Source organism: Drosophila pseudoobscura, chromosome X (genome assembly GCF_009870125.1).
Source record: "Drosophila pseudoobscura strain MV-25-SWS-2005 chromosome X, UCI_Dpse_MV25, whole genome shotgun sequence".
Lineage (NCBI taxonomy): Eukaryota > Metazoa > Arthropoda > Insecta > Diptera > Drosophilidae > Drosophila > Drosophila pseudoobscura.
The window spans coordinates 39,192,113-39,219,060 of record NC_046683.1 but is presented as its reverse complement, the minus strand read 5'-3'; the positions used below and the strand labels follow the sequence as shown (position 1 = coordinate 39,219,060).

The window sequence follows — 26,948 nt, the reverse complement described above, 5'->3', positions numbered from 1 at the left end:
AAGTTGCCACTGGAGCTGGAGATGCTGTCAGGACATGCGAACATGTGTATTCGAGGCGAGGTCCAAGTTATGGAATGCGGCAGAACAAGCGGAGGAGAGACAATTGCAGAAATTATACAACTGTTGTGGTGGAAGCCACAGGACAGCACTTCTTGTTGTCAACCTGTATGCCAGAGTTACAGAGGGTCTCCAGCTCCTGCATCTACTGCTCCTCTTGCTCCTCTTGCTCCACCTGCTGCTGTCCTTGCAGACAATTAAGCAAGGACAATGCCAGGCAGCAGCTTTATAAATGCTCATGAATGCACACAGAAGCCGAAGGACTCGACCCCGCCCCTGGACCTGCAGACACCTGACGCTTTCCTTCCGTCTTCCACGGCCGCCAGCCGCATGTCTACAGGATAGTCTTCCAGGATGTGTTAAGCCAGTGAACCATTGAAGTTCATTGCCGAAAGTTGTCCCAGCCCCTGTCTGTCTGTATCCACGTCCAACGTCCGTTGTCTATGGTGCAGGAAGCCCGGGAGCCAGCATAATGCCATATCCATGAACGCAATTTGCCATTGCTGTCAGTGGAATCCTTTGGCCCAAAGCCGAAACCGAAGCTCAAGCAGAAGCCCTGTTGGATGCAGCATGTGGCAAATTACAAAGCATTCTATGATTTATCTAATTTCACCATCTCACAGTCCCCCAATCACCATTCCCCAATCTCCCAAAAAGGATCCGCATATGCGCTTTTTCAGCATTTATTCGGGGGTCAGGGGCATAGATCTATTCCCTTTCACCTTCAGCTCGAGGGCAGGGTTACGCTTCTGGGAGTTCACATCATAGTCCATCAGCCGATCTGGCATCATCCTGTTCATGGTCCGCCGAGACGGAGTACGGGCTAGCATACGCTCAGACCGATTGATGACGGCCTGGCTGATCCAGCGCGATAGCTCGTGACCGAAGCAAGTGCGGCGCGAAAATCTGTTGGGGCCTTCCCCTTCGTACACGGTATAAGATCGCAGGGTATATCCTGCGACAACAAGAAACAGGAAATCCTTAGATATATCCTTGGATTATGACAGAGCGCCCAGCGAACCACTCACCGACCACAAAAATTTGGGTTACTTGACTGAGAACACCCTTTTGTTTCAAAGACATTGTATTGGTTCGTATTTTAGTTAAATTTTGAATCTTTTCAAGTAAATACTCCAAATGTTGTTGATCTGTTGAATTCTAAATGTCTACTGAATAGAACGAGCTAACCAGACGAGCCTGTAGCATATGTGAGATGTGTGTGTGTGTGAATGAAAAGTATGTGATTGCCCAGTGTACTGTTTATTCCGAACATTGACTAAGGATTGTATAATTTCTGCACTATTTTATCTCAATTTTAGGAACATAACTGCTGGGTCGAAGCGTCCATAAAAGAGTTCTGTTTCACTCCAATTCGCTGGGTCTTCTGCTCTGGCTCGACCGTAACCTCTGGCTGGAAGAACCAGTGACCGTCACTACCCTCTCACCGAGATGCTCTGGACCTGATTGCGAGACGATGGCTGCTCTTGAGAGCCTCTCGAGAACCCGTTGATCGTCCGACCCCGAGTTTCCAGATGTCGAGGATCTCGTAGGATGATCTGGATCGCTGGTACTTAGGCGATTTGAGACAGACCGTAGAAGCCTCTGGTGAACCCAGTGATCGTCCTCCGTCCTCGGGGTCCGGTTTCCGGTCCCAGATATTCTCGGCACCCCAGAGTCAAGGTCGGAGCCCAATCGATCGGAAACGGACGAATAGCGGTAGTTCTTGACCCGCAGATAGCCGTTGATGAGGGCATCGTGTAGGCTGACTGTGATCTGGCGCTTCAGCTCCTCGTCGGAGCGATCCAGGCGCTCGACCAAGGCCTCAACGATTTCGGGCTGTGTCAGCGGGCGATCGGCCTCGGCGACCACCTGCAGGATGTTGCTGAACAGATGAGGGATCTGCTTGCGCTTCGGTGGTCGATTGTAACCCCGCGACTGCATCCTGCCACACTAGCGACACCAGCGAAGGGAGCTGTGTAGCGAAACGGAAGCGTAGAAGTTTATCGCCGGAAACTCGGATTGAAAGTTTGCCTGTATTGATTAGTGACAACTGCCTCTCAGATGGATGGATAGAGATAGAGATAGAGGCATGGCTCACACTCCCATTCGGGGGTGTAAAGCCTAGTCCATTGTAAATTAAAGAACTCCTCTCCCTGTTGGTGGGCCACAGTTAGTCCTCAGCCGAGCCCCGAAAAGTTTGTCTTTAAGTCCCTTGTGGAATACTCCCAGTCACCTTTTTGGCGGTTTATATTTCGATTCATTTGGCCAGCAACTTTCTAAATTGCTCATGGCATCGTCTTAGGTATACCCTGTACTCGAAATTGTCAAGATTGTGCTCATGTCACAGGCAGAAGAAAGGAAGTCCTTTCCTAGGGACAGTTACTGACAATCAATAGACAAAGAAATTAAAACAAGAGGACTGAACTAGTTTTCATTTTGGCACAAGTCGAACTGCTTAGGGGGTATCCTCATGGTTGTTTCCTCTTGATTATACGAGTGGTATCTGCTCCAGACAGTCAGTTAGTCAGTCACAGGAGCTGTCGAGACGCCTGGCAGTGGCAGGGGAAGAGGGCAGCCAGACAGGCAGACGAGTATCGATTTGCAGTTAACGTTGGCCATCCTCCATCCTCCTCTGTTGCTGTTTCTGTTGCTGCTTCTGTTGCGGATGTTTCTGTTGCGGATGTTTCTGTTGCGGATGTTTCTGTTGCGGATGCTGCTGCGGACGGTGCGGATGCTGCGGGTAAGCGGATAAGTATGGGTAATCAAGTTCAAATGCGGGGGAATGACGCCGATGACGACATGGGCACAAAGAAGGATCTGCGACAGGCGCTTCAGAATTTGCATAGGGCCCCAGGAAGAAGAGGGCCATTATTGTTATTGTCCTTTGCTGCTGCTGTTGTTGTGTCTGGCACGTGTCGCAAGGAATTTAGATAGCAGGAAGTTTCACTTCGAGGGGGTTTCGTTGTGGCGGCACTACTGTACAGTACATAACACAATAACCGCAGCCTGATTGAAATCTTCTCGAGTGCAATCGCACAAATCGCACAGCAAGGGCAGGCCTATGCGCTCCCCAAGCGTTCCATATACAGTGAAGGCTCCTGCAAAGCTATTTACGCTCTCTGGCCTGAGCCCCCGTCCCATATATTAGAGAGTCCCCTACGTTCTTTGCAAGTGAAAGCTATTTTTGTAAAGTTGAAAAATTCTTAAATTGCGGCCGGCTCTCGCATGAGCCCTTGAGAAATCCAATTTTCGTCTTCGGACACTTTAACGTTCCGAGAAATGTTAATCCGAAGTAGAGAAACCGGCACTAACCCGGACATCTGCTTCCGATGATAGCGAGCTTTCACTGTACGTAAGTACACTCTCAAAAAGTGATGCATACTTGACGGCGCATTCCCAATTACTTTTTCGCCATCAAATCCTTTACTGTCATTGCCAGGTAGTCCCCCTTTCTTCTCACCAGCTGTCGGCTCTGATTAGCAGATTGGAGCATCCGCATACCCAGTCCCACCGTTGACGGGGGAGCGAAACTTTTGTTTCATTTCCATTTCGGTTGATACTCGGTATTATTTGACTCGATGTCGGAATCGGAATGTGCGTGGGTGTGTGGGGTTGTTAATTATGACTGACAGTGTTGGTGCTACACATTCCAGCTTTTGGACAGCAGCCACTGCCGCAGCAAACTTTGGCTAATCCGGCGCCAGTGATTAGGCCCGGCTACAAATGAGGCGACTGGCAACAATTAAAGCCAGCTAAAGCCAGTTGTGGCCGAGAAAGTTCGTCCACAGTTGCCCCCCACAACACCCTTCAGTGCAATTAACTGAAACTTTTGTGGCACAACGCCACCGCCCCTGCCCCTGCCCTCGTCCATACAGGCTCTGCTGGCCAGTGAATGGTGGGAGCGGGACGGGGAGTGCGAGTTAGGGGAGTGATGCAAGAATTATGACTCCAAGTCAGGCAAGCGGAGCGCATCCTGTCCGCACACACATGGAAAATAATTTATTTTACGATTAGCGGGAAATTTAATGGCCAATCCACCACTCCACTCCACCCACCGCACCGCACCCATTCCCTGGTCGACGATGCGTGTAAGTGGCTGGCTGGACGCCGTTTCCGGCTGGTCAGCCTGCAAGGAAAATGCATAGAATAATCGACATTAATGGCGACGCTGTCGTCAACGTCTGCCTTCAAAGCGTCACCAGCGGAAGTCTCTCCAATGCTCAGAGCCCAGAACTTGAACTCTCAACAAAGAGGAAACTACAGAGAGTTTTATTACATCACAAGCTTTCGATCGTCGAAATCTCAAGTAAAATTAAGCAAAAAGGATATAACGATCCATGGAGATTTTTGTTGAATAGATTTATCGATACACCCATAAATATTGTTTTCATTCTTTTCAGACTGGATAAACTTTCTAACATCATTTTCGAGTTGGCTTAACTTTGTTCGTGAATGAAATCGATCCTCCAGCTTCGTAGCGGCATCAACTATTGAGCAACTGAGCAACACACACAAAAATACAAATAATAATAATAATAGCAATCTAGCATCCGAATCGTAATGGCGGACTCTAAGCGGAAAAGTTTTTATGATTTTTATTAGTTTCGTCTCGCGAGTGAATGGCTTATATATTGGCATCCTGGGAATTAAGTGGAGATGGAGCGCTTGTTCATCGATTTGTTGTTGAGATTTATCAACGCCACACGCAATGCTCGAAGGTTGCGTTCTCCTCAGGATCCTGGAGTTCCTGGAGCTGAATTGTGGATGTGGATGCGGATGCGGATGCGGTCAGCTGTCGATGGCAGTTCGAGGAGCCACCCCTCGATGGGCGTTACTAATCTAATTTGCAGTTATTGGCCGCCAGATTACACTCCGCATATACACATGTGTGTGAAATTCGTATCGCGTGCTGTGCTCCCTTGCCGGATTGCCTATAATTTGGCGCACAGTGTGCAAGCGGATGCGGGGCGGATACCGGGGGAGCCGCATTACCATCTTGGGGGCCACACAGCCTGGCTGTACCATTAGTCGAAGCTGTGTGCAAGTGCAAAACATAATGAAAATTATGTCAGTTTGATAAGATTTCGCCGCTGGGCGTGTGCGCCAGTGCCAGGGCTCCTGTATCTCTGCACTGTGCCTCGCATATCTGTATATCTCCTCTATTGTTGTGTTGCTCGCCTGCGTATGTGGGTGCTCTCGCATGTTATGAGAAAAGTTTCCCTGCTGAAAGATGTTTCAATGGGAAACTTCGGCGCACCGCATGCTCCTGAACGGCGAGAGTGGGCTTGTTCTACATTCGCACTAAGTGTGCCCCACACACATTCAGTGTGGGGGCGTATCACAATTGTGGGTGTAACAGCGGACGGGTGGGTGGGTGTCTGGTTAGTTAGAAGAACAAATCTCATACAAGTAGTTTCGTATGACAATTGGTCAGGGCGGCCGATGACAAGGGAACTTCCTTCATATCGCATGGTATGCCGCATCTATTCTGATGTATCTAGAATCTAGATGTACAAGTGTACAAGTGTTGAAAGACTTCACCTTGGAGAATATCTCTTTAGGAATATTCTGGAATATTTGCATGTAAAAATGTTGAATCAGGGATTGAGTGATACAGCAGCTTAAACAATTAAGGTCTGGAGCTACAGTTATGGTCTTATAGAACTGCTACAGTGTGTTCTCAAGAAAACTCCATTCCCTTTGTTTGTACAAATGTACGTATAACACTTTAATAGGAATCAGATCAGGGTCTGTCCACATCGTATAACAGCCTGTGGATGCGAGTAACAATGGCCACACATCCGCCCATCCTGCCTCTACTGCGTCTCCCACATCGCCACAGAAAACACTCGAAACACGTCCAATCAGCCAGACCACTGCTGCCTACTGCCCAGATGGCACCACGAGCGCACCATCCGACCATCCCGACCATCCCGCCCATCAGAATGCCAGCTCAGCAGCCGACTGACGGCAGATAGCACCCGGCAGTCGGCACCCGGCACCCGGCACCCGGCAGCTGACAACGCCTATCAAATTAAGCAAAACAAAATTGCATTATGGCGAAAGTTGCAACCAGTGCACAAAGCATACCCCCCCCCCTCCGACTTTAGACTCCAGCTCCCAAACCTCCTGCTGGCCATCGTATACGAGTATGCAGAATGCAGGGGCGTGGCATGTCAGCGTCACCGAAATTATTCATTGCACAGTGCGGTCCAGACAATTTATGCTAATCAACATCAATCGATTTGCATGCCTGTTATGCCGTGCCTGTGCCTGTGCCTGCCCGGCCAAAGGATAAACGCCTGCCGTCTGCCTTCTCATTCACTCTCACTCGCCATCCATTCATCCTTCGCATATAACTAGTCCCACTCCTAGTGCTGATCCTACATATATTCCTACTTCTACTCCTACCCATACTCCTAATGCTACTTCTATTCCAGCTTACCTGTTTCCACTGCCAGTATATTCGCTATTCGCCCATGAAAGTGCTTTCACTGGCCGATTACTGGCAATTCGGATTTCCCGTCAAAGGCAACAGAAGATTGTTTGATTCCAAGGAGTACAATTTTTCTTCCAAGAATTGTATTGCATCGACTAGTGACATTTTTATACCAAAAACAAAAACAAAAATTAATTAAATTTGCAACATTCTCCATTGTAAGAAGTAACAGAATCAGTCGAATGAGTCTGTTCAACGAATCAACGTCATTCGCATTATTCGACAAATGTGCAAGAATGTGCCGTAGTGAAGCCGGGCTATTATTTTCTGTTTATTGGGCGGATCCGATGGCTGCGGTTCAATGGCCACCACCAAAACAGTAACTTTTCGGCCTCATCCAGCTGGGCTGGGTCGCGTCTGGACTGGTGTGCTTTGGCCCCACGCAAAGTGGACAATCACTGCATGTGGGAGGGATTGCATATAGAAAATGACAATGGGCCTGAATGGCAAAGGCAGAAAGAGAAGGAGCGGTGGCACTCTGTTGCTATTATCTATGGCTGTGGGTTGAAATAAGTGTGGCTGGGACTGAGGCTACGGATGGGCCTGCGACAGCAATAATTTCATAAAGTTTATAAAAAGGAATAAACAGAGTCGCTGGCCAGTCGCTTTCGAAAGCGAATTACGTATGCTCTTTTCAAGTCAACTCTTTTGAAGATGGAAGATTCCGCTCTTGCTGGCAAATATAACTTAGATGTGGGCCATGAACTGTTCCAAGGATTTTAAGATATTCGATAATTTTTCGATATTTTGAACTGACAGCTCATGGATGCCTTGATCTTGAAGCTTATCGCTCATGAAGCTTATCAGCTGACTCATCCATACTCCTGGGCCCAAACAGAGTGCATCCCTCTGCACCCAACGAGGAGTAAGCAACCCATCCACCCATGCCACACTCCGCGTCATACATATGTCCGATGGTCCGATGGACCGTTGGTCAGCTCGCCACGCAGTTTATAGTCGGCGCTTAGGCACACATGTTGTCATCATGGCCATGCTATCCTCATACCCATACCCATACCCATCCCCATCATCATCATCATCGTCCTGGTGGTCCTTGTGGTCATGGCTGGAAACCCGCTGAGCATGCTCATGAATTTCGACTGTATGGCAAATGAAGTCGGGGCCCCAGCGGAGCATCGGCGAGCCGCAGAAGCGAGAATAAAGCGACTGCAAATTTACTCAAAATTTTATAAATTTTGTTTGCCAAGTGTGTGTTTTTGTGTGGGTGATTTCATAATTGCTGGGCATTTGTCATGGCTGCAGAAATTTGGGGCATACACATGTTCACTGTAGAGATCTGCACGAACGTACTTAAAGTTTTGAGTCAAGTGAAGTACAATAGATGCAAGGCACTACGATACTTCGCTTAAATTTATCGAATTAATTTGTGTTCGCATTCGAATTCACTTATTCATTCATGCAGTCCTCTAAAGGAAAACGCTAAGTATAACATCAGCCCGGAATGATGATCATGCAGTCTAGTTGCTCAACAAATTTCCGATTGAATTTTGTACGCTGATGTTCCGAACCCTCATCGGAGCTCCTTCCGAAAATCCCAGCATTTTCCAACACATTTCAAACTCCATCGTATAACGTTCATTAATAAACTAAAATTTAATTAATATGTGTGCCCAAAAAGGTCAAAATCAATAGTAGGTCCTGCCGTTCACAAAAGTAACGAATGGTCGGTCGCCCGTGAGGCGGGGTCTGTATTCTCCGGGCTGACCGTGGACTATGGTGTGACGTGACGTGGCGCCGATTGACGTACAGACATACAAAATTTGTCTAGGGGCTCGTCCGTCGACACACTATGACTTGAAACTCGGGCATTGGAACTAGTTAACATTTGAACTTTCAGTATGTGTTATGTGATGTATGGTTGATGTATTTGTGATTGCCTGCAGGCGCCTCCTGTCTCCGGTAGCCACTTCCGCCTGGCATCGATCCTTCTAGCGTCTGCGCCAGGAGAGGGGCTCCTTCTCGAGCTCCTTTGCACGAAGAGCGGCCTCCTTGTTGCGACGCATGATCTCCAAATGCTCCTTCTCCGACCGCAGAGTATAGCGATTGCCCTGCTTGCTCAAGTACCCATTGTGCACGGCCAATTGCAGTGTGTGTGGCACATGGCGTTTAAGCTCCACCTCCGGTCGCTGGAGCCGCACCGACAGCGCATTGATGATCTCCGGATAGCTGACGGATCGCTTGCTGACCCGCATAAGAGAAAGCACGGGAGCGAAAAGGTCCGGCAATGGCTGCTTGCGGTAGCGCTTATTCTGACGGGTGGTCGCGGGGTAGCGCTGAGTAGTCTCAGGAAGGTTGTGAGAATACTGCGATTCCTGAATCGATGGCGGCATACCATTCAGGTCCATGCCCATGGTTATGTTGACTCCAACTTGTGTTCCCCGTAGTGGCTGCGTTGATCCCTGATATCCCCGAAGCCCAGGCTGAAACTCGGGCGCCGCAGCATTCAGCTGGGAGCGTTTCGCCGCCGGCAAAAGGTGGCCAACTGCCGGAGAAGAACGCCAATTGGGTTTGGTCACAAGGCCCACGGTCAAATCGATGGCAGTGGGCAGAGAGATCCTTGGTCCTGAATTGAGTCCAGCTCCTTTCATGGTAAAGGCCACAGCGGCAGCATTCAGCTTGGGTCTGGCCGACGTCCAGAGGTCGTCCGACTGGCGGAAGAACAACGGCACAGTGGGGTACTTGGATTTGACTTGGATTTCATCGGGATTGCTGCTCGATGTGTCCACCGATCCGTTACGAGGGCAACGAATGTACTGGCTTTGGTTGCGCCAGTGCTTGGAGTCCTGGGCATGGCCACGGCTATAGTACATTGGATGACGAACACACTGCTCTCCATTGCGACTCAAATTGTATATCCCCTTTCTTGGCATCTGGTTCTGGTGGTTGTGATCCCCAACGTTGTCCAGCATGTTGCCTTGATTGCAGTACGTCTGGTACGGGTAGAGATGGTGCATTTGATTGTGGTTCTTGTGCATTTGGTTTTGATTGAAGCTCGACTCCATGCCAGCATTCCTGCCATGATCGTTGCGTCGCGACGGGGGCATTCGCTGGGGCAGCGCATATCGATGACCGATGTGCATGTTCTGCATCGTCGTTCCTTTGTTGCCTTGTTTGCGCTTTCCCTGGCAGCTGCCGGAAATACAAGGGGAAAACAGAGATTGGATCGTATTAGATTGGATTATGATAGTAAACTTTCGCGCAGACACGGTTGAGTCCAACGAATATTAAAACGCTAATTTACAACATTAACAACAATTGTTTTTATGTAGCCAAAAAATAATAATTTTGTGCCGATCCAATACGGATGTATGTCGATGTGGGGAGACTGTAGGAATGAATGAAGTAAGACCCTAGACAAAGTCCAGGAAGTAGTACCACAAGCCTACTATTTTCTAAGAATCTTTTAAAACGAGTAAAAATTCAGTAGGCCGAGCCAAAAATAATTTCTTTTTTTATTTAAACAGGAGATAGATATAATAAGGTAAGATTTTTTTCAAATAAGATTTTTATTTGTATATAAAAATGTTTTTAAGAATTTGCTACAGTTGTGAGTCGCAGCTAGGGCCGCGATTCTACAAGTAAGCCGGATACTCAGTCAGTAGGGCTTTACTCCGCCACTGCAGTGCACTGGACTGCTCGAGGAATAGTGTGTGTGAGAGAGAGATCGAAAGAGGGGATAAGGAAGCTCGTGGAAGGCGTTGCGTAGCCACTATAGTTTAATTTCCTCCTCGTTTGTGTTGGTGCTTGCGCGTTTAAGTGAGTAATACAAGATGAAAGTCACCGCCTGTGCCTCACACCACCTTTTATTACCTTTCTCTTTTTTTTATTTTTCGTATTTTTATTGTTTTTAACTGCTGTGTTTAAATGCTGGGACGTTAACCGTTATGTAACAACACTTGTCAGGACTTATGGTTAGAGATTACATCTCTTGTGAATTTAAAATGTATAACTCCACTGGCCTTGTACGAGTAGTCACTAAATTTAACTTGAATGTAAAACGTAGTATTTGATCCTTTAAAATTCTAGTACCAGATAAGTATGTCAAGAGTTTACTCGACCCTCCTCTGTGGCCTGTACGCACCAACGCTGAAGTACGCGTATCCTCCCAAACCATCTCCGTTCGCTTTATCATCTATCGCAAAAACATAAATTCGCCCATTTCTATAAAGATAACCCATCAGAATGTGCTTGGCTTTTGCAGCAAGTTAATTAGGTTCTAAAAAGATTGTGTTTCTTTTGACGCTGATATAATTTCTTTTCCAGAAATCTGGATTAACATTTCTAACACTGAAACACTTATTAATAAATATAATATTAATAAATCTGATCGTCTATCACGTGGTGACACTATGTCGAAAAAGAGTGCTGAGCTTATGCGTAAGCCTCCAACATTCTAACAAAGTACTAAAAGAGAAGTTGGTTTTTTGGATGTGTGGACGAAGGACGGGAAGATGAGGAATCGGCACATTTTGGTAATTTTGATCCGAGAGCGTTATGGGAAGTCTAACATTCTTCTTAGCCTTAAACTCCTTCACAACCAAATGCTCTCGCCAAAATTGTGCAAAACAAATGGTATCGAATTGAGTTGGGAAGACGCTTATCTTTAAAGAGGCTCCATGGCATAAGAGAAGATAAATTGCGCCACCTTTAAGTCGACTTACCAGTGATGGCCTGGCCTGGTACCAGTGATGGCAATATCCGGTGGTGCAGGACGTCGGTTTACTGGTGGGATCCGAATAGACGGGATAGGTAATGACTTTGCGGATTCAACGAACACGGACGCTATCGACGTTTCCGGCTGCATGCTCTCCGATGTTGTAAATTCGGCTACCGAAGTTGTATCACCAGCAGCATTCATTGCCCTTGGAGTGGCAAACGATATCAGCTGCTGCACACTTCCCTCTGGTGAGGTGGAATCTACTGCCCTTATCAGTCTTCTTAAAATTGCTGTGCTGTCCAGACCATCTAGGCAGTATTTTCCTTTTCATCTACAACTCTGTCACTATACTGTGCATGAATTTTTCCGAAGTCTCTGACACTTATGCTAAAACTGCGCTAATTAATAATTTAATTAAAAGAACTACAATAATAAATTGCTAGGGTATTGGCTTTTTCTATCCTAAATTTGGCTGTGGTTGTGGTCATAGCGGCTATTTGAGCCAATGATCAGCCCCGCGGTCTTGTTTTGCTGATGGTATAATAGTGGGTACGAGAAGTAAAATGGTGAATACATTAAATACGTACGAATCGAAGGATTGTCCGTGACGTCCAACTCTGCTAAGTAAATGAATTCTTGAAAAAAACTTTAAACAGCAACACGTACTATTACGTCAAGCGAACTGAAATGTCATCGGTATTTTTTAAAAAAGACGTAGAAATCGGGCATAGCAATAAAGCTAATAACCTTAACGAAGCGGTAGCTTGTAGCAAAGGACTAGCGAACGATATTGCGGAGCGATGAGTAGCCCTAATGGTGGAACACAAGTTACATACCAGCAATAAAGAACAAAGTCGGAATCTCGTAATATTAGTCAATGACTTTCGCTAAATCAATTGTAGCGTTTCCAACATTCTGCACTCAAAATAGTCACCTGAAGTCAAGAACATATAAATGCTGAATGCTGCTGCTGAGTTTTGTAAAAACTTTTCTGTATAATTGTAAGGGTAAACAAGAAGCCACAGAGTGAAGTGAGGATTGGCACCGCACCCAAATATGACTTGCCGCGGGCTCCGAAACACGCCCAATCCGTTTACCCAAAACGATGTAAAACAATATGGCCCTGGGCGGTGTGGCGTTGTTGCAGAGTGGTGGCACGGTGCAAAGTTATCCTCTAAATAAATAAAAAGGGGGCGAGACCCCATTTTCATCGAGCCAAGTTTGTTTAGTCCCAGCGATGAGGTGCGAGAAATCACAAAAATTGGATTTTGTGCTTTGCATTATGGGGCCCGGGGCCCGGGGTCCGGGGCCCGGGCACCGGACCCGCTTCAGTCAACCGGCTTGGGTTCTTTCCGTTGCCTAATGCCTGGAATAAGAATTCAGTTTGGCATTGAATTGGATTAACTTAAAATTTGTGCAAGCTTTAAAGGATAATCCAGCGATAATGTGGTATACGAAGTAAGCATGGGTATGACTATGTTTCCATTGGCATACAAATTCCACCAGCCTTTCGTCAGTTCTAATGTGCAGAGTCACTCAATGGGTCTCTAAACAGCTCCTGCTCCTCGCAGGACCTCCTCTGACTGCTGGCCAGTGTTGGGTAATTTCACAATTTTCAAATTACACACCACAAAATCTCATTTAGCTGAGTAAAGTCAGTTGACTGGACTAAACCCTGCTCTAAAGCCCTTTCCCCGGCCCGGGCTCGAATACACACACAAATTACTAAATGAGTTGCACCAGAGGTCTTCTCGGAGGAGCTGCTTCGTAGAATGTGTGTGCGTGGGAGGGGGGCGAGTGCAGCATCATTGTAATGTGCTTGGCTCACGCTCGCTTGCCCCGGCCAAGGGGCGTGAAAACAACGCACAGCGCTTCCCAGGCCAGGCCAGGCCAGGCCGGTCCCTGCTCCCTGGCTCGAAGCGAGTGGCAACAGTCCAAACAGGTATTATCACACATGTGGAGGAGTCCCCGGACACGTTGTGCGACATGCGACGTATGGGCTAAGGACATAAGCGTGACTAAACCTCAAAAGCACTGACTTCCGTTGCACTGGGGAGGATGGGTGCGGGATAGAGCTGGGCTACTGGAGGGACTGCTCGCCGTATCCTGTTTGGATCCTTTAAATACCAGTTGGTGTTGCAACAATCAGTGACCCGCACTCTGTCTCACCGAACCACATACCTACACACAGACACACCCATATGCCTTACCAATACTAATGGCAGTTGGGATACACAAACCCAAAGAGAGGGAGTAGTAAAGAGTACGTCCAAGACCCTTGTAATACACTTCCAAAAGGTCAGATAGAGTTATACAGCAAGTTTAAGGTGAAGAAAGGATTGGGAATCCTATTAAATGATGTCTTAGTGATGTCTAAATAAATTTCTTTTTAAATATATCTTCAGATATCTAAACTTCTTTATCTTTTTTTTTGTCTTTGCCTGGATTTGACTCCGGCAACGCTTACGACTAAACAACTTTTCTTAAAGAATACCACGGATCCAATAGCACTCATCGAATGGCATTAATTCGCTGTAAAACGTTCCCATAAGCAAGCAGACATCAATCGATACGAATGAGATAGCCACAGACCATTCGCCACGAGTGATTCTATGTAGTATTTTTACCAAGAATTGCTATAACGTTATCGATATGTGTTTTTTACCGTTGAATCGGTGAGAGCATTCCAATCTTCGGCATCTCTAGGGGAAGCTGTACTGCCATTCCCGTATATAAACCAAGCTTTATGATGGACCATACATACATATATGTATATGACCGGTGATGAAGATAAATTGGAATGAGCTTGGGGTAGGGGTAGGAGTTGGGAAAGACAGAATTGCATAGGGTCCGTGACGGGGGCGGCGGCGGCGGCTTTGTGGCGACTGAACGACTGTCAGCCTGAAGGTGACACTATATCAAACTTAGGACGCGATTGGGGTCGGCACACCATCTTAGGCGACGTATCCTTGTTGATATAACCGCAAGCTCAAGCCTCTCATTGGCAACCATCACACCTCAATAGTCCACAGTCTACCCCGAGGAGGAGGTGGCAGCACCTAAGCCTCCGAGTTGCATTTCAATTAGCTCGTTTAACCACCCCACAGAGGCATATGGCGATGGCGATTCTGTCCTGCAGGCGCTCAAATAGGATTGGATAGGATTTGACATCTTCACATCGCTCACCTGGAGGTGCTGTCAGAGCTGATTAAAAGTCTGGCCTCGGGATTGGCTTACTGTTCGCAAAAGCTGAATTTGGACTTCTCTTTGAATCGGTTGAAAGCAGAATGATCAGTGTATTTCGAGTTCCTGGAGTATTTTAAGGAGGTTTGATCAGATCAATGCTTTAACTACATCCAGTACTGCCATGAATCTCTTCAGAGTATTTAGGAACACATTAAAATTCATTTGATTATCTTTTTATACAAGAGAAGACATAAACACCTAACTCATTATTTTATCTATTTATAGTTAGGTTAGTCAGTCATTGAGTCAGCGCTGCGCTAACTAGTTATTATTGTACTAGGATTGTGTATTGCTGTGGCAAATATCTAAAGCTCATCATGATTGTTTCGTAATTGGAATGCGACAATGGGAAGCAAACAGGAGAAGGGATGCTCGACTGCTCTCTGCTTGAGGCTTGAAGCTGGAAATGGAAATGGAGATGGAGATGGAGTAGAAGGCATTCAACAGAATGCAGGACAATAACAGCAGCAGTGCCGTCACCACCACCACCACAACCACCAACAACGAATGACGATGAGATGATGAGAATGAGGAGAAGCTGTGTGGATGCCAACTCAACCAACAATTTGCTTCAATTATAAAAAGCGTCGCGACAAAGTGGCGCCAACAAACGACGGGCGGGCGAGTAGGAGGATGGATGGGTGGATGGCTGGATGGATGGATGGAAGAGAGTGCATCCAGGCGTGGGGACGATGCTGCTGATGCTGATGAAATGGGTAAACACTGGAGGAGGATGGACCAGAAGGATGGGTCCGGCCCTGGGGTTGGCCTGGTAATCAGCATGGCGACGCAGTCGCTCTCTTTTTAGCTACCGCTCGCCGAGGAGTCAACGACTGAATGACGCAGCTGGCCTCGACCAGGATGAGAATTGGAACTGGGACAGGGATACGGATAGGGACATAGAGTGGGACTGAGAGTGGGAGTGGAACTCCGACTGGCGTCAGCAGAGCATTCCCTTTGTCTGCCGCCTGACGAGGACGCTCGTATTGCGGCCATCCCTCCGTCCTCCGACTCCTGTTCCCATTATAATTGTGTTTTGTGCAATTATCAGGAAAAGGATCATACTTCGATATGTAGCAACCTCCAGGAGGACCACTCTTATCTGACCTGACTGTCTGGGGCGCTGGAATAATTTATAAATATCACTAATCAACGCTGGAATTCTCCAGATAACTCCTCCCTGCACAGAGCTCTCTTCCGATTGAGTTTTTTTTTCTTTTTTTGGCTGCGGATACAGAATGGCAGAATGGGAATGGGTCAGTGCCATTTGTCATTGCAGCTTTCTTCTTGAATGGGGCCATGGGCATGGACAGAAGGAGTCTGGACATAAACACTGGCTCTGGGCGGCCCAGAACCGAGTTTAAATGTTAATAGTTCACAATTCTGCTGATCCTTCTCTCTATGGCTGTGACTGGCTCTGACTGGCTCTGACTGACTCTGACTGTAAGGGTGCGTGACTACGGAATGCTGAGCTCAGTGGCAAGGCCTCGCACACGTACAGAAGATTAGTCGTAGCTGGGGGACCGGAGCCTGCAAGTGTAAAACTGCTGATGGAATGCCATGGCTAGTTGTGGGTATTGCAGCCTTGTGTATGGAAAGGAAGCTGTAACAGAGACATGGTGGAGCATTGCCAGGCACAGTGGCAGAGTGGCAAAGAATGTTGGAGCAGGAGAGGACCACAGAAAACGAATCCTCCCAGCATGGCAATGGCAAAGAAATTAAGGTGCAGAAGACAGGCAAATATTTTCCGAGGTTCCAGATTTCCAGCCCAGCAGAATAGCATATGAAGCGGGCACCACGAACTCCATTGAGAGTCAACATTTGCCAACCCAAGATATTTCGAACAGCAAAACAATCAGATGAGAGGAAAAGATCAGAAAGGAATACAGACAATGAACACCAGAGAGGATATTGCCAGATGTATTGTAAACGCATCCAAATCTGCCGTTTATTCATGCCACAAGTCAAGGATATTCATTGGTTCCAAAGATGTTGCTTACCTGATTTGTATTGCTACATCATGATGCATAATTTGGAGTATCTTTTGGGTATATGTATAATTACACTGTGCGACATAATGAAAGTTTTTTATTTGGTACTATGTATATTAGGGTTGCGCTTAATTATAAAAGTGTAATTTTCAAAGCATTTTCATTCCGAAAGCATTTAGGGTAACTATTAACTGTTAACCATTTCTTGTTGGCTTAAATAATAACAAATCGAGCTAAAATTTTGGGGACTGGACTATATTTTAATATTCTAAAGCAGGAACAAAATCCAAAATCCAAAAATCCACAGGAACCATTGGCCAAATGGCAATGGTTGCTGGTTGGTTGGTTGCTGGTGATGTCTTGCCAATTCCTGCTCCAGCCGTTGCTGCCAATTCTTCTGCCCCAGGACCGATATCTCTTTTAGGAGTGGCTCCACCATCTCGATCTCGCTCGGGACTTCAACTTAGAGCAATGGTCCCTCGGAAAGCAATATTTGTTTCTCGTCTTATTCCTGAGGCTACAACAGAGGATGTTAAACAACATCTTTCCTCTAAACTTAACACTTCGCCTGTTGATATAGTTGTGACTAAATTTACATTTAAACATAAGCGCAAAATATCATCATTTCAAATTCTTCTCCCTGATTCTTTACTATCCACTTCTCTAGAACCGTCAATATGGCCTGAGCATACAATTGTGCATGAGTTCCTTCTCAAAGATTCGAACTCGAATCCAAGAATTACCGAACATGCTCCAAAAAACTGATGTACTATTTTTCCATGCACTATCAGAACGTTCGCAGTTTGCTGGGAAAATTGCGTCAAATTCATACTAATAGCGCGTCCTTTGATTTCGATGCCATCGCGTTTACCGAAACCTGGCTTAACTCCTCTGTCAATGATCATGAAATTTTCATTGATAGTTACACTATTTATAGAATACACCGCCCATCTTTTGCAGGTGGGGTCCTGATTGCAGTCAAATCTGTTTTCTCATCTGAGTTATTCCCATTTAATAACATCCATGGAATTCAATTTGTTGTAGTCAAAGTTCGTGCTGGCTCGGCATTTTTCTATTTAACCTGTTCCTACATTCCTCCCAGGTCTTATGCTGAGATTTACTTATACCACCTCTCAGCAATTAATACTGTCGTATCTGCATTAGGGTGCAATGATCGAATTATTGTCATGGAGGACTTTAACCTCCCATTTCTCTCTTGGCTGCCTTGCGATGACGCTAACCTGTTGATTCCCAATTGCCACAATGACTTTAACATTAGGGACAGACTTCGTTAGCTTTGTTAGACTTTGTTAACGATGCTTCTCTTGCTACGGTATCCAGAGCAAGCCCAATATCATTCCCTGAAGATCCTTACCATCCAACTTTGTCGATATCCCTTGAGTGTACCCGATCTGGTGGTGCTGACAGTTCCATGGCTCCTTGGCACATAAAGTGTTTTCGCAAAACCAACTTTATCGATTTAGATCTACATCTCCCGCTTGTTGTTTGGTCGGCCTTAGCTCATCATTACTTTTCACAATGTAGTAGTAACTTTCGTAGTGATCCTTAAAAATTCTATTCGTTCGTTAACTCTAAGCGTAAACAGAAGCTTCTGCTATTGGTACTGCAAATTTATTTGCTACCTTTTTCCAAACAACGTACTCGTCTCATATTTACAACGCATCCACTCCGTATCCGTACCAGCTACCTCAAGCCAACAGTATTTTTCTGCACTTTTTCGAGGAAAGTGTTGTTCTGGAAGGTTTGTCATCTATGGACATATCGTTTTCTGCGGGTCCAGATAAGGTACCAAGTTGCATCTTAAAACACTGTGCCCAGTCCCTTTGCAAACCCTTGACCTTTCTCTTCAACCTCTCTTAGGAACAGTCTTGTCTCCCAGTAATTTAGAATGAGTCCTACATCATTCCGCTTCACAAAAAAGGTTCAAGATCAAATATTGAAAACTATCGTGCTATCGCGAATCTTTCCGCCATCCCGAAGATTCTTGAGTTCCTGGTCACCCGGCAACTGCAACATCTTTGTTGCAGCTTGATATTTCCGTCGCAACATGGTTTTTTCAGACATCGTTCAACATCGACTAACCTTCTTGAGTTTTCTAACCTAATCCACCGTGGTTTTCAAATTGGTTTGCAGACGGATGTAGTTTTTACGGACTTCAGCAAGGCATTCGATTCTGTGAACCATGCTCTGCTTATTCACAAGCTCGCTTTATTAGGGTTCCCAACGAATCTTCTAGATTGGATTTAGTCCTATCTCTCTAACCGTATCTCTCAACGTGTTTTGTTTCCTAACGGATTGTCAAATACTGTTAATGTTACTTCATGTGTGCCACAGGGAACTCATCTGGGCTCGCTTCTGTTTATTTTATTTGTGAATGACCTTCCTCAAGTTATAACATACCCTGCTACACTAATGTATGCTGATGATGTTAAAATCTGTCTGTCTTACTCTGATTGGTATTTGCACACACGCCTTCAACTGGATCTAAGTGAACTACTATTGTGGTGTTCAACTAACCTTCTTTTTCTGAACCTTTCCAAATGCAAACTCCACATTTTTTAATTTTTGCCTTTTGTAACTTTAACTGGGACTCGGGTAGAATCTTGCCCCCTACCGGTCTAGCCTAAATCTCTTGGGTCAGATTGACTTGGCCGAACCATCTAGACCTACCCGTCCTTTTAGGCCTATCCGTTTACCCATGTGTAGGTCTAATTATGCCGAACAGGAATCTTTTTGGGTTTTATGCCACCATTACAGCTCCCTCTGTCATACCCTATCCCCTGAACAGCCTCTTAAACTAATTGCATACAATATTTATAATCACTTAAATTTAGCTAACTTTTAACTTCTATTTTTTCCGCCTTTTCTAATTAAGTACCATTAATAACAGATAATTTGTTAATTTAATTTAATTTTATAAATAAAAAAATATCGTACGTACTATTCAACTTTGACCTCAAGTCGGCACCTCTAAACGTTGTCGGATAAAACTTTATATTTTATCGTTTTATACCATTTTTTAGACATTTTTTCGCCTATACAAATAAGCGCAGCCCTAATGTACATATCTCAAATTTGTCAGCACGTATAATTTCGAAACTTTGAAAAACAGTCATTGCCTAGTGTAGTATAAAAGCGGGTTGGTTAACTAAAACAATTCGTACCTTCGTACCTTTCTTTGAACAATTTCAATAGCAAGTATCTTTTTCTATTGGTAATTAATGAAACTAAAGAACTCAAATCTACTTACTAAAAAAAAGTAAACAAAAATGTCAAAGTTAAAGAAACTTCAAAAATTTTAGAAAACTTCCAGAAACTTTGGCTCGTTATATTTTCTATCGACACACATAAAAAATCGTATGAAAGTAATAGAACTATCTTTTCATCCCATTAGTTGTTTAGGATAGCGGCGCTGCAAATGCCGAAATTTATGAAAATGTGCAAAGACCTCATTACGACCTACTACCTAATTTTTGTCCCACACTAAGAAAAAAATCACTGCCGAATCTAGAACATACCAATTACTTCTCGGTGTTTATTTATCGTAGCTCCTGGAACCTCTTAGCGTAACCATCTTGAGACAACCTTATACTATGTAGGGTATTATTATTTTATTGCTACTAGATCTTGTATCGGAATATTAAAAGAGCAGAGAAGAGTAAAAGATTTCCAACCACAAAAAACTCAAAGACCGCTTTTATGGAAATTATATCATACTATCAAATTAGCATGGAGCAGACCTTGGTATCAAAGCAGAGTTCGCCTAATTAATGCTCCCCAAAAGTACATTCCATCCAACAGTAATACTAACAATCATTTAATTTCAGGTTAATTGCATAGAATCTGGTTTCTCGGGGCTCCATAAATTGTGTGTGCACTCGTCGCCCGTCGGTCGCTGCTGGTGTTTTGTGTAATTTATTTGCATATTTCAGTGGAGCGGAGTGACAGGCCAGAATTATGCTACAAAATGTTAGGAATGCCATTCCTCCCATCCCCAACCCCATCCCCATCCCCACCTTCATGGAGGGCCAAGACGGTTACAAAGCGGGAGGCAGCACTGGCACCCAGCAGGGTTTGAGGCATAAAACTCCGTGTCTTTCTCTCGGTCTCTCTCTTTTGGCTGCTAAACGCACTTACGTGTCAAAACTAATTTAGTGTGTGCCTCCCTTCTCTCCCAGGGCCGCAACAAACGATGTGGAATGGGAGCGGTGGAGGGAGAACGAAGTGGCATGGAGTGGAACGCACCAGCGGCAAGCGGAAACGGAAACCCATACGCATACGCAGTGGGGGCCGCCGCGACGGACCATATTTTGCTTATTTATTTGCGGGACTGTTGCATGTCCCCCCCTTACGTGGGTGACTCCCCGTGTTGCACGCCCCTTGCGTGGCTTTGCGCTAGCATTTCTCACCTAATAAAATTACAATGGAAACACCCTGGAGCGTAAGCGTACCACCCCAAAAGCCGAAGGACTAATGGCCCAGACTCTACCCTCGACCCTCACATGCTGGCACCGCCACCCTCTCCTGCTGGCTGTCCTTTTTCTCTCCTTTTGATGTAAATTTAATTTCGGTTTTCACATTTTGAGGTTTTCATAGCCACATGCTGGTGCAAAGGCGAGGGTGGGAGATAGCGAGTGCTGCCTGAGTTCCGAGTTCTGAGTCCTGTGCCCTGAGCCCTGAGCCCTGAGCTTCTGAGTGAGTGTCCGTATCCTGTCCGTCCAGCCCTGATATGCCTTCCTCGCTTTCTGTCGCTCTTCCAGTGTGTCCTGTCCCCTGGGGGCTTCAGGGAGCATATTCAGCTGCCGTAATGCTTCTTTCATCGTTGTTTCCTTCACAACTCGCAGGCTCCACGGCTCATGGCTCATCGCTGGGATGCTCTCTTGTTCCTGGTCTTCGCTCCGTCTGTCATCAGCGTCGCATATTGTTCGCCTTTGTTCGTCCCTGCATCCATGCATCCCGTCCACCCCTGCTGACGCTATATGAATATGTCAACTCGATTCCCTCGCGTGTGCTCTTGAATCGGTCGCCTTTTTTGCGCATTTTTTGATGCTACTCCTGGTACTGCTGGTACTACTCCTGCATTGTCTGCGTTGCTGGGCTGCGATTTCAATTAAAGAATCGACCCGATACACTTCATTCGCTGCATTCCAGTCTTTGTTTCGGCGCATATGTTGCCATCCTCCAATCGAATAAACGCTGTCTTCCCGTTTGATTAGCTTCCGTGGGGAAGTGGTTAGAGTTCTTTAAGGTTGGGAGGTTCGTTGACCGAAACCCGGAAGCAATTCACACTTTAATATCCTCCAGAAAGGTCGGGGGAGGACATGCCAAGAAAATAATGAACAAAGTCAAAAACTTGACATAAAGCTTAATTGCTGAGCCGGAGTCCTGAGGCCCGAGCCCCAGCCCTGAGACTGAGCCTAAGCCTGAGCCTGAGCCTGAACCTGAGACAGAGGCCCTAGTCCCGTGCCGAGTTCTGACTGTGAAAAAGCACCAAGTGCACTCGAGGTAATTTGATTTAATTGTGGGTGCCAGCCCGCCCCGGAACCACTCCAAGAGCCCAGCCCGGCAACTTTTGCTCATATGTGGTCGCCTTGTGGCAAGGTGTGGTACATGCCTCATAAAAAATTTACAAATGCAACGGAGAACAACTGATGGAAGTGATGCCGTCCCATCCCGATCCCAATTCCAGTTCAAGTCCAAGTCTGTGAAACTCTTGAACCTTAGTCCGGGGCCCCGGCCCCTGACCTGGCCTGCCACTTGAGCTTGCTGCAAGTTGCTTGTTGCAAGTGATGCTGCTGCTGTTCGTACCTCCCATTTTCACTGCTCGCCATTGTTGAGGTTTATGTACTGTTTTTCACTATGCCTGTGGTTTTTTGTGTCCTGCATAAATCATCAGCGCAATGACTTTTAATGCATTATTTATTTGAAATTTTTTGTACGTCCTCTAAACCCCTCTCTCTCTCTCTCTCTCTCTCTCTGTTTCTCTCCTTTTGTCTTTTTGTTGCTTCGTTTTTTAAACTATAGCTAAGAGAATTCATGGCTGACGAGCGTTTCCACTTCCGTTTGCAATTACACGAGAATGGTGGCTAAAATAATGGCCAGAGACCCATCACCCGCATTAATCAATTATTTACAGTCGACGGTCCATGGGCCTAAGCATTTGATTTGTGGATTTTTGTGATTCCATTCGAATGAGTCTGAATTGGCTAACGATCCATATGAAGTACACATATTTCATAGTCATATACTCCACAACGAGATTAAAACATTTTGCACATCTAAATCTGATATTTGCAACCATTCTATTACGATTCACAATCCATTTCATAGCCCAATCCAATTACCGATTGATAACCGGTTCCCACACTCACCCACACACAAACACCCACTGGCAATCGCTGCTTTACCGCTTCAGAGTTTGATTTGAAGCCCCAATCCAATATAAAAGAACCCCAAATCGGGTTTTGCTTTGCAGCTTTCTGGCCACCGGCAATTGAAAAACAATTGAAAAATCGCATCGCTCCTCTCTGCCGCAGCATCAGCACCGCACCAGCACAGGCACTCATGTGTACTCCCGTGCATTCAGGAATGTATGTATGACTATACTAATAATTCATACCCCTAATGTCATTTCAATGGTCAGTCCGAAGAGGAGGAGGAGGAGGAGTGCTGTCTGCAGACACATGCTACGTTTGGAGTGTTAGCCCCTGTGGACGCCGCCTCGGGCAGTGCAACAAAATTAGCTCCAAATGGAGTTCGTCTCTCTCTCTCTCTCTCTCTCTGATGATGTCTGATTTTTAACGCTTAATTTATGCTTTAATTGCATATTTCGCGATGCAATGCAAATTTCCACTGGGGTTACTCCTGCTCTCCGGCTCTCCTGCTCTCCAGCTGTGGAATGGCATGCATTCCATTTAGATAACCGCAAATATTTGCCACAAACGCACATGCCATGCCCGTGCATTCCTGACGTGACAAAATACCACCCCCAAAATTCAGCACCACCTCCCACCTCGCACTGTTTGTGCGTGCACCTGTCTGTGGATGCTGCATGAATGACTATCACATTTGTTGCACACACTCATTTCTGGCTCATTTCAAGCCATTTCACTGCCTCCAAAATGGGTTTCAGCTTTCAGCGAGATCGTACCAAAAAACCAATTGAAATATTGGTGAAAAATATGGGTGGGAATTGTTTAAGGGGGAGTCTAAGAGCTAAAGCTCTTCCCAACCATATTTTCAAGATATTAACTTGAGACGCAGGTAGAATATGTTCCAGAATGGTTTATTGTTGTGGACTTTATTCGATTGTGGACTACGATTTGGTACCTATTGGTTCCCAGGATGTCCAGATGGGATGGTGGCCAGGATTTCAGCCAGTCGCTTAGAGCGCAGAGAGTAATGATCGTTCTGGCGCCGCAGAATGCCATAGGAGACACCGTCACCCAAATGCATGCGCACCTGTCGCTGAAACTCGGGATCTGCACGGCGATAGCGGGCACCCAGGCTGGAGATGATCTCTGTGTCACTCATCGGTCGATGGCCATCTTCCAGCATGTAGATGATGGTGCGCAACAAATTGGGCACCAGTCGGCGCTGATGGGACATGGTACGGATGTTGTAGGTGGTTGACATTTTTATCAATGGATGGATCCTTCTAAAATACCCAAGATGATCCTGCGTCCTTGGACCTGAACGTAAAATTTTGAAACCGAAAGGGTATGAGGGTGAATAGATTTGTGCGTGTGCGTGTGCGTGTGGGGAAAGTGCCGAGCAGGCTTTCCTCCTGACACTGACAGTTTAGGCACAGCCTTGCGGGCTGTCTGTCTGGCTGTGTGGTTGTGTGGCTTCCCCATGGCCAATTAATCAGGAGACGGCAATGGCTGACTTTGTAGCCGGTTGAACTTGAGTGACCTCGAGGCATATAAAAACGAAAACTGCGACAACAAAGGCGCACAGAACGAAGGAGGAAGCGCTCCAACAGGGAAGCAGCACACAGGACTCCACAAACATCAAGTGACATTTGAGCAAAGACAAAAAGTCATTATCACGGCGACGTTGTGCCGCACTTGGGCTCTGACTCTGACTCTGCCTCAGACTCAGACTTTGCCTCTGACCCATGTGCAGCGTATGGAGCAGGAACAGGAGCACGTGGTTGAGGCGGCCGTCGCCATCTCTGTCGCCATGTTTTTTGCCTTTTCCGGCATTTTGTTTACGATTTCTTTTTGTTTTAGCCCAGTCTACGTGTGTGTGTGTGTGTGTGTGTGTCTGTTTGGGCTCCCCGGAGTACGCGGATTTCCTTTCGAGATGCCGGAGTTGGCAGACGGCAGTTTTCCCTGAATGATTTTCACTTGTTTGTCCTCGTTGGGTGCTTTGTTCGCCGTAGAAGGCCGACCGACCGACAGACAGAACGCCACCCGGCCCTGTTTTGTGCCTCGCCAAGTGCAATTGTCATAAAGTGTCATTGGCTGACGTCGCTTCGCGTCGCGTCGCGTCGTGGCAGTATCCACGGCAGCATCCGTGGCAGCATCCTCTACGGCACGAGTAAGAGTGAGTATCCTCGTCATCCAGTCCTTTGTCCGCAGTTGTGGGTGTGCGGTGAATCAACTTAAATGAGTATCCGCTTTGTAACTACAAGTGCGTGTCTTCGCTTTGTCCCCTTTGGGCCATCCATCCCTTTGGGCTGAGGAGCAATTGGCTTTGTGTGCGATTTAGCTTTGTTTCAAGACTGGGGTCTAGGTCTAGGGCTGGCCGCAGCGAAGGGGTAATAGTAATGGCAATGGAAATATAAACGGAAATGGGACCGGTACCGGGAACGGGTCTATCGTATGGCTGCTGTCTGGGAGAAGTCATAATCCATAGCCTTGCTTACTGCCACTTGTACTACTACTCTTTAAGGCAGGCCTCCTTCGAGCCTTCTTACCCAAAGCATGGATAAGCTATTACTTACAAAAAAAGCTATCCCCTAAATAGATGGTGATAAAAAAATCCCTATGTCGGGCAAGCAAAATTATGATATATGATATGTATAAGATAGTTTTTATGGGAGAAAGCACCCCTTAAGATACGTATCATGTACATATGAACATGCTAACATATGGAAAGAACAATAGCTTTTCATTTGATTGCAAGTGCCTTATCAATTCTCTATCATGCCCCCTTTAATTACCCTTTTAGGCAGCTTTTCCGCTCAATGCAGAACTGTACGTTGTGCCCGGCGGCAGCATCTATGCGTGCCAGAGCCAGTACGAGTGCGAGCATATGCAATGGCAAAAGCAAATGGCTAAACGAGCGGAAAGAAGGAAGCGAGGACGAAACTTGATTTATGCGGCAACACTGTTGCAGTTCCCATCAAAAAAGAAAAGGACTGGCAGCTTCCGCCCTTAAGCGGCTTACAGAACTGCTAGCGAAACTGGCTCCTAAGCGAATTATACTGCATCGCGGCAGGACACTCGCAGCAGGACTCTGGACCATGCGGCAGCCGGTCATACGCTTTTCGATTCGGTCCCGCAGCCATCCTTGGAACTTGGCCAAAAGCCCTGAGAAATTGGGGAAAGTGGCAGCTTCAGGTGAAGAGGTCTAACAAACTTTGTACATATGTATGTACAATGTACATACATATTTGTCTATGTTGCATTCCTATGGGATGTGCGACGGGGGATCTGGGTTCCTGAAGCATTTTTCGCGAATTGAATGAAAACAATTACAAGAGAGCTAACACGGAGGCGCCGGAGGAACACATAAATGCCACCAAGGAATGATAAATTGACGTAAAGAGAGCAGACTCGCGATGGGATTACATTTGAGGATAGGATTGCAAATGGGAATGGGAATGGGACAGGGACTAGGACTGACTCTGGGTTTGCCCAGCATTCGACGCCGACGACGGGCGACATTGAGCAATTGCCGTGTATAAATATTCCAGCACTCCCCGACACAGAAACAGACACGGACACGGACAGGGACACTCGCATGTAGGCGACAACCACCTGTCAGTATGGGGAACAGCATAAACAAGCAGAGCAAATCAAAACAAGAAGTAGGGGGAATCCCCCCGGCGAAAGTCGGAGAGAGAAAGTGTGCCGGCCGGCGGCAACATGCAGCCAGGACTAGATACTTAGGACCTGCGCACTGGCCCCAGCCACATTGCTTCCCACTTCGAAATATTGGGCAACATTTTCGAACTGTCGAACATCGCTGGCACCGAAAATAGCCGAGCAGCTGCACTTGCGTGGTGGAGCACCCGCCATAGAGCTCAGGAACCAACTTAGGAATGAGAATTAATCCTCCAATGGGCACACAGACCTACAAATATAGTGTGAACAACTAAAGACCTTCAGATACTCCATCAATATGGCAAAAATAAAATATGGTACTTATCCATTTTTATACATTTGCTTGAATAATACCATTAAAATAATTAAAGCGTAAATGCAATATAGTTTTTTGTTTTAAT

The 26,948-nt window shown here is 46.2% G+C and overlaps 3 protein-coding genes across 3 annotated transcripts; all 3 read right to left on the bottom strand.

Annotated features, from left to right (window-relative positions):
• Positions 1–724: 724 nt before the first annotated feature.
• Positions 725–1,252, bottom strand: LOC4814390 (uncharacterized). The gene is made up of 2 exons (XM_015186871.2): positions 1,086–1,252; positions 725–1,012 (listed from the first exon to the last, which is right to left on the bottom strand). Exons 1-2 carry the CDS (start codon positions 1,138–1,140, stop codon positions 741–743), a joined length of 327 nt encoding a protein of 108 aa, XP_015042357.1. The 5' UTR covers positions 1,141–1,252; the 3' UTR covers positions 725–740.
• A 49-nt stretch (positions 1,253–1,301) lies between these two features.
• Positions 1,302–2,112, bottom strand: LOC26532027 (uncharacterized). The gene has a single exon (XM_015186870.2). It carries the CDS (start codon positions 1,996–1,998, stop codon positions 1,420–1,422), a length of 579 nt encoding a protein of 192 aa, XP_015042356.1. The 5' UTR covers positions 1,999–2,112; the 3' UTR covers positions 1,302–1,419.
• A 21,649-nt stretch (positions 2,113–23,761) lies between these two features.
• Positions 23,762–24,290, bottom strand: LOC4814358 (uncharacterized). The gene has a single exon (XM_001354438.4). The coding sequence runs from the start codon at positions 24,125–24,127 to the stop codon at positions 23,822–23,824; it is 306 nt and encodes a 101-aa protein (XP_001354474.2). The 5' UTR covers positions 24,128–24,290; the 3' UTR covers positions 23,762–23,821.
• Between the last annotated feature and the right edge of the window lie 2,658 nt (positions 24,291–26,948).

Coding starts and splice junctions, on each gene's coding strand:
- LOC4814390 (XM_015186871.2), bottom strand. CDS start 1,140: ATGTCTTTGAAACAAAAGGGTGTTCTCAGTCAAGTAACCCAAATTTTT. Junction 1,013..1,085: donor AACCCAAATTTTTGTGGTCG/GTGAGTGGTTCG, acceptor TTGTTGTCGCAG/GATATACCCTGCGATCTTAT.
- LOC26532027 (XM_015186870.2), bottom strand. CDS start 1,998: ATGCAGTCGCGGGGTTACAATCGACCACCGAAGCGCAAGCAGATCCCT.
- LOC4814358 (XM_001354438.4), bottom strand. CDS start 24,127: ATGTCAACCACCTACAACATCCGTACCATGTCCCATCAGCGCCGACTG.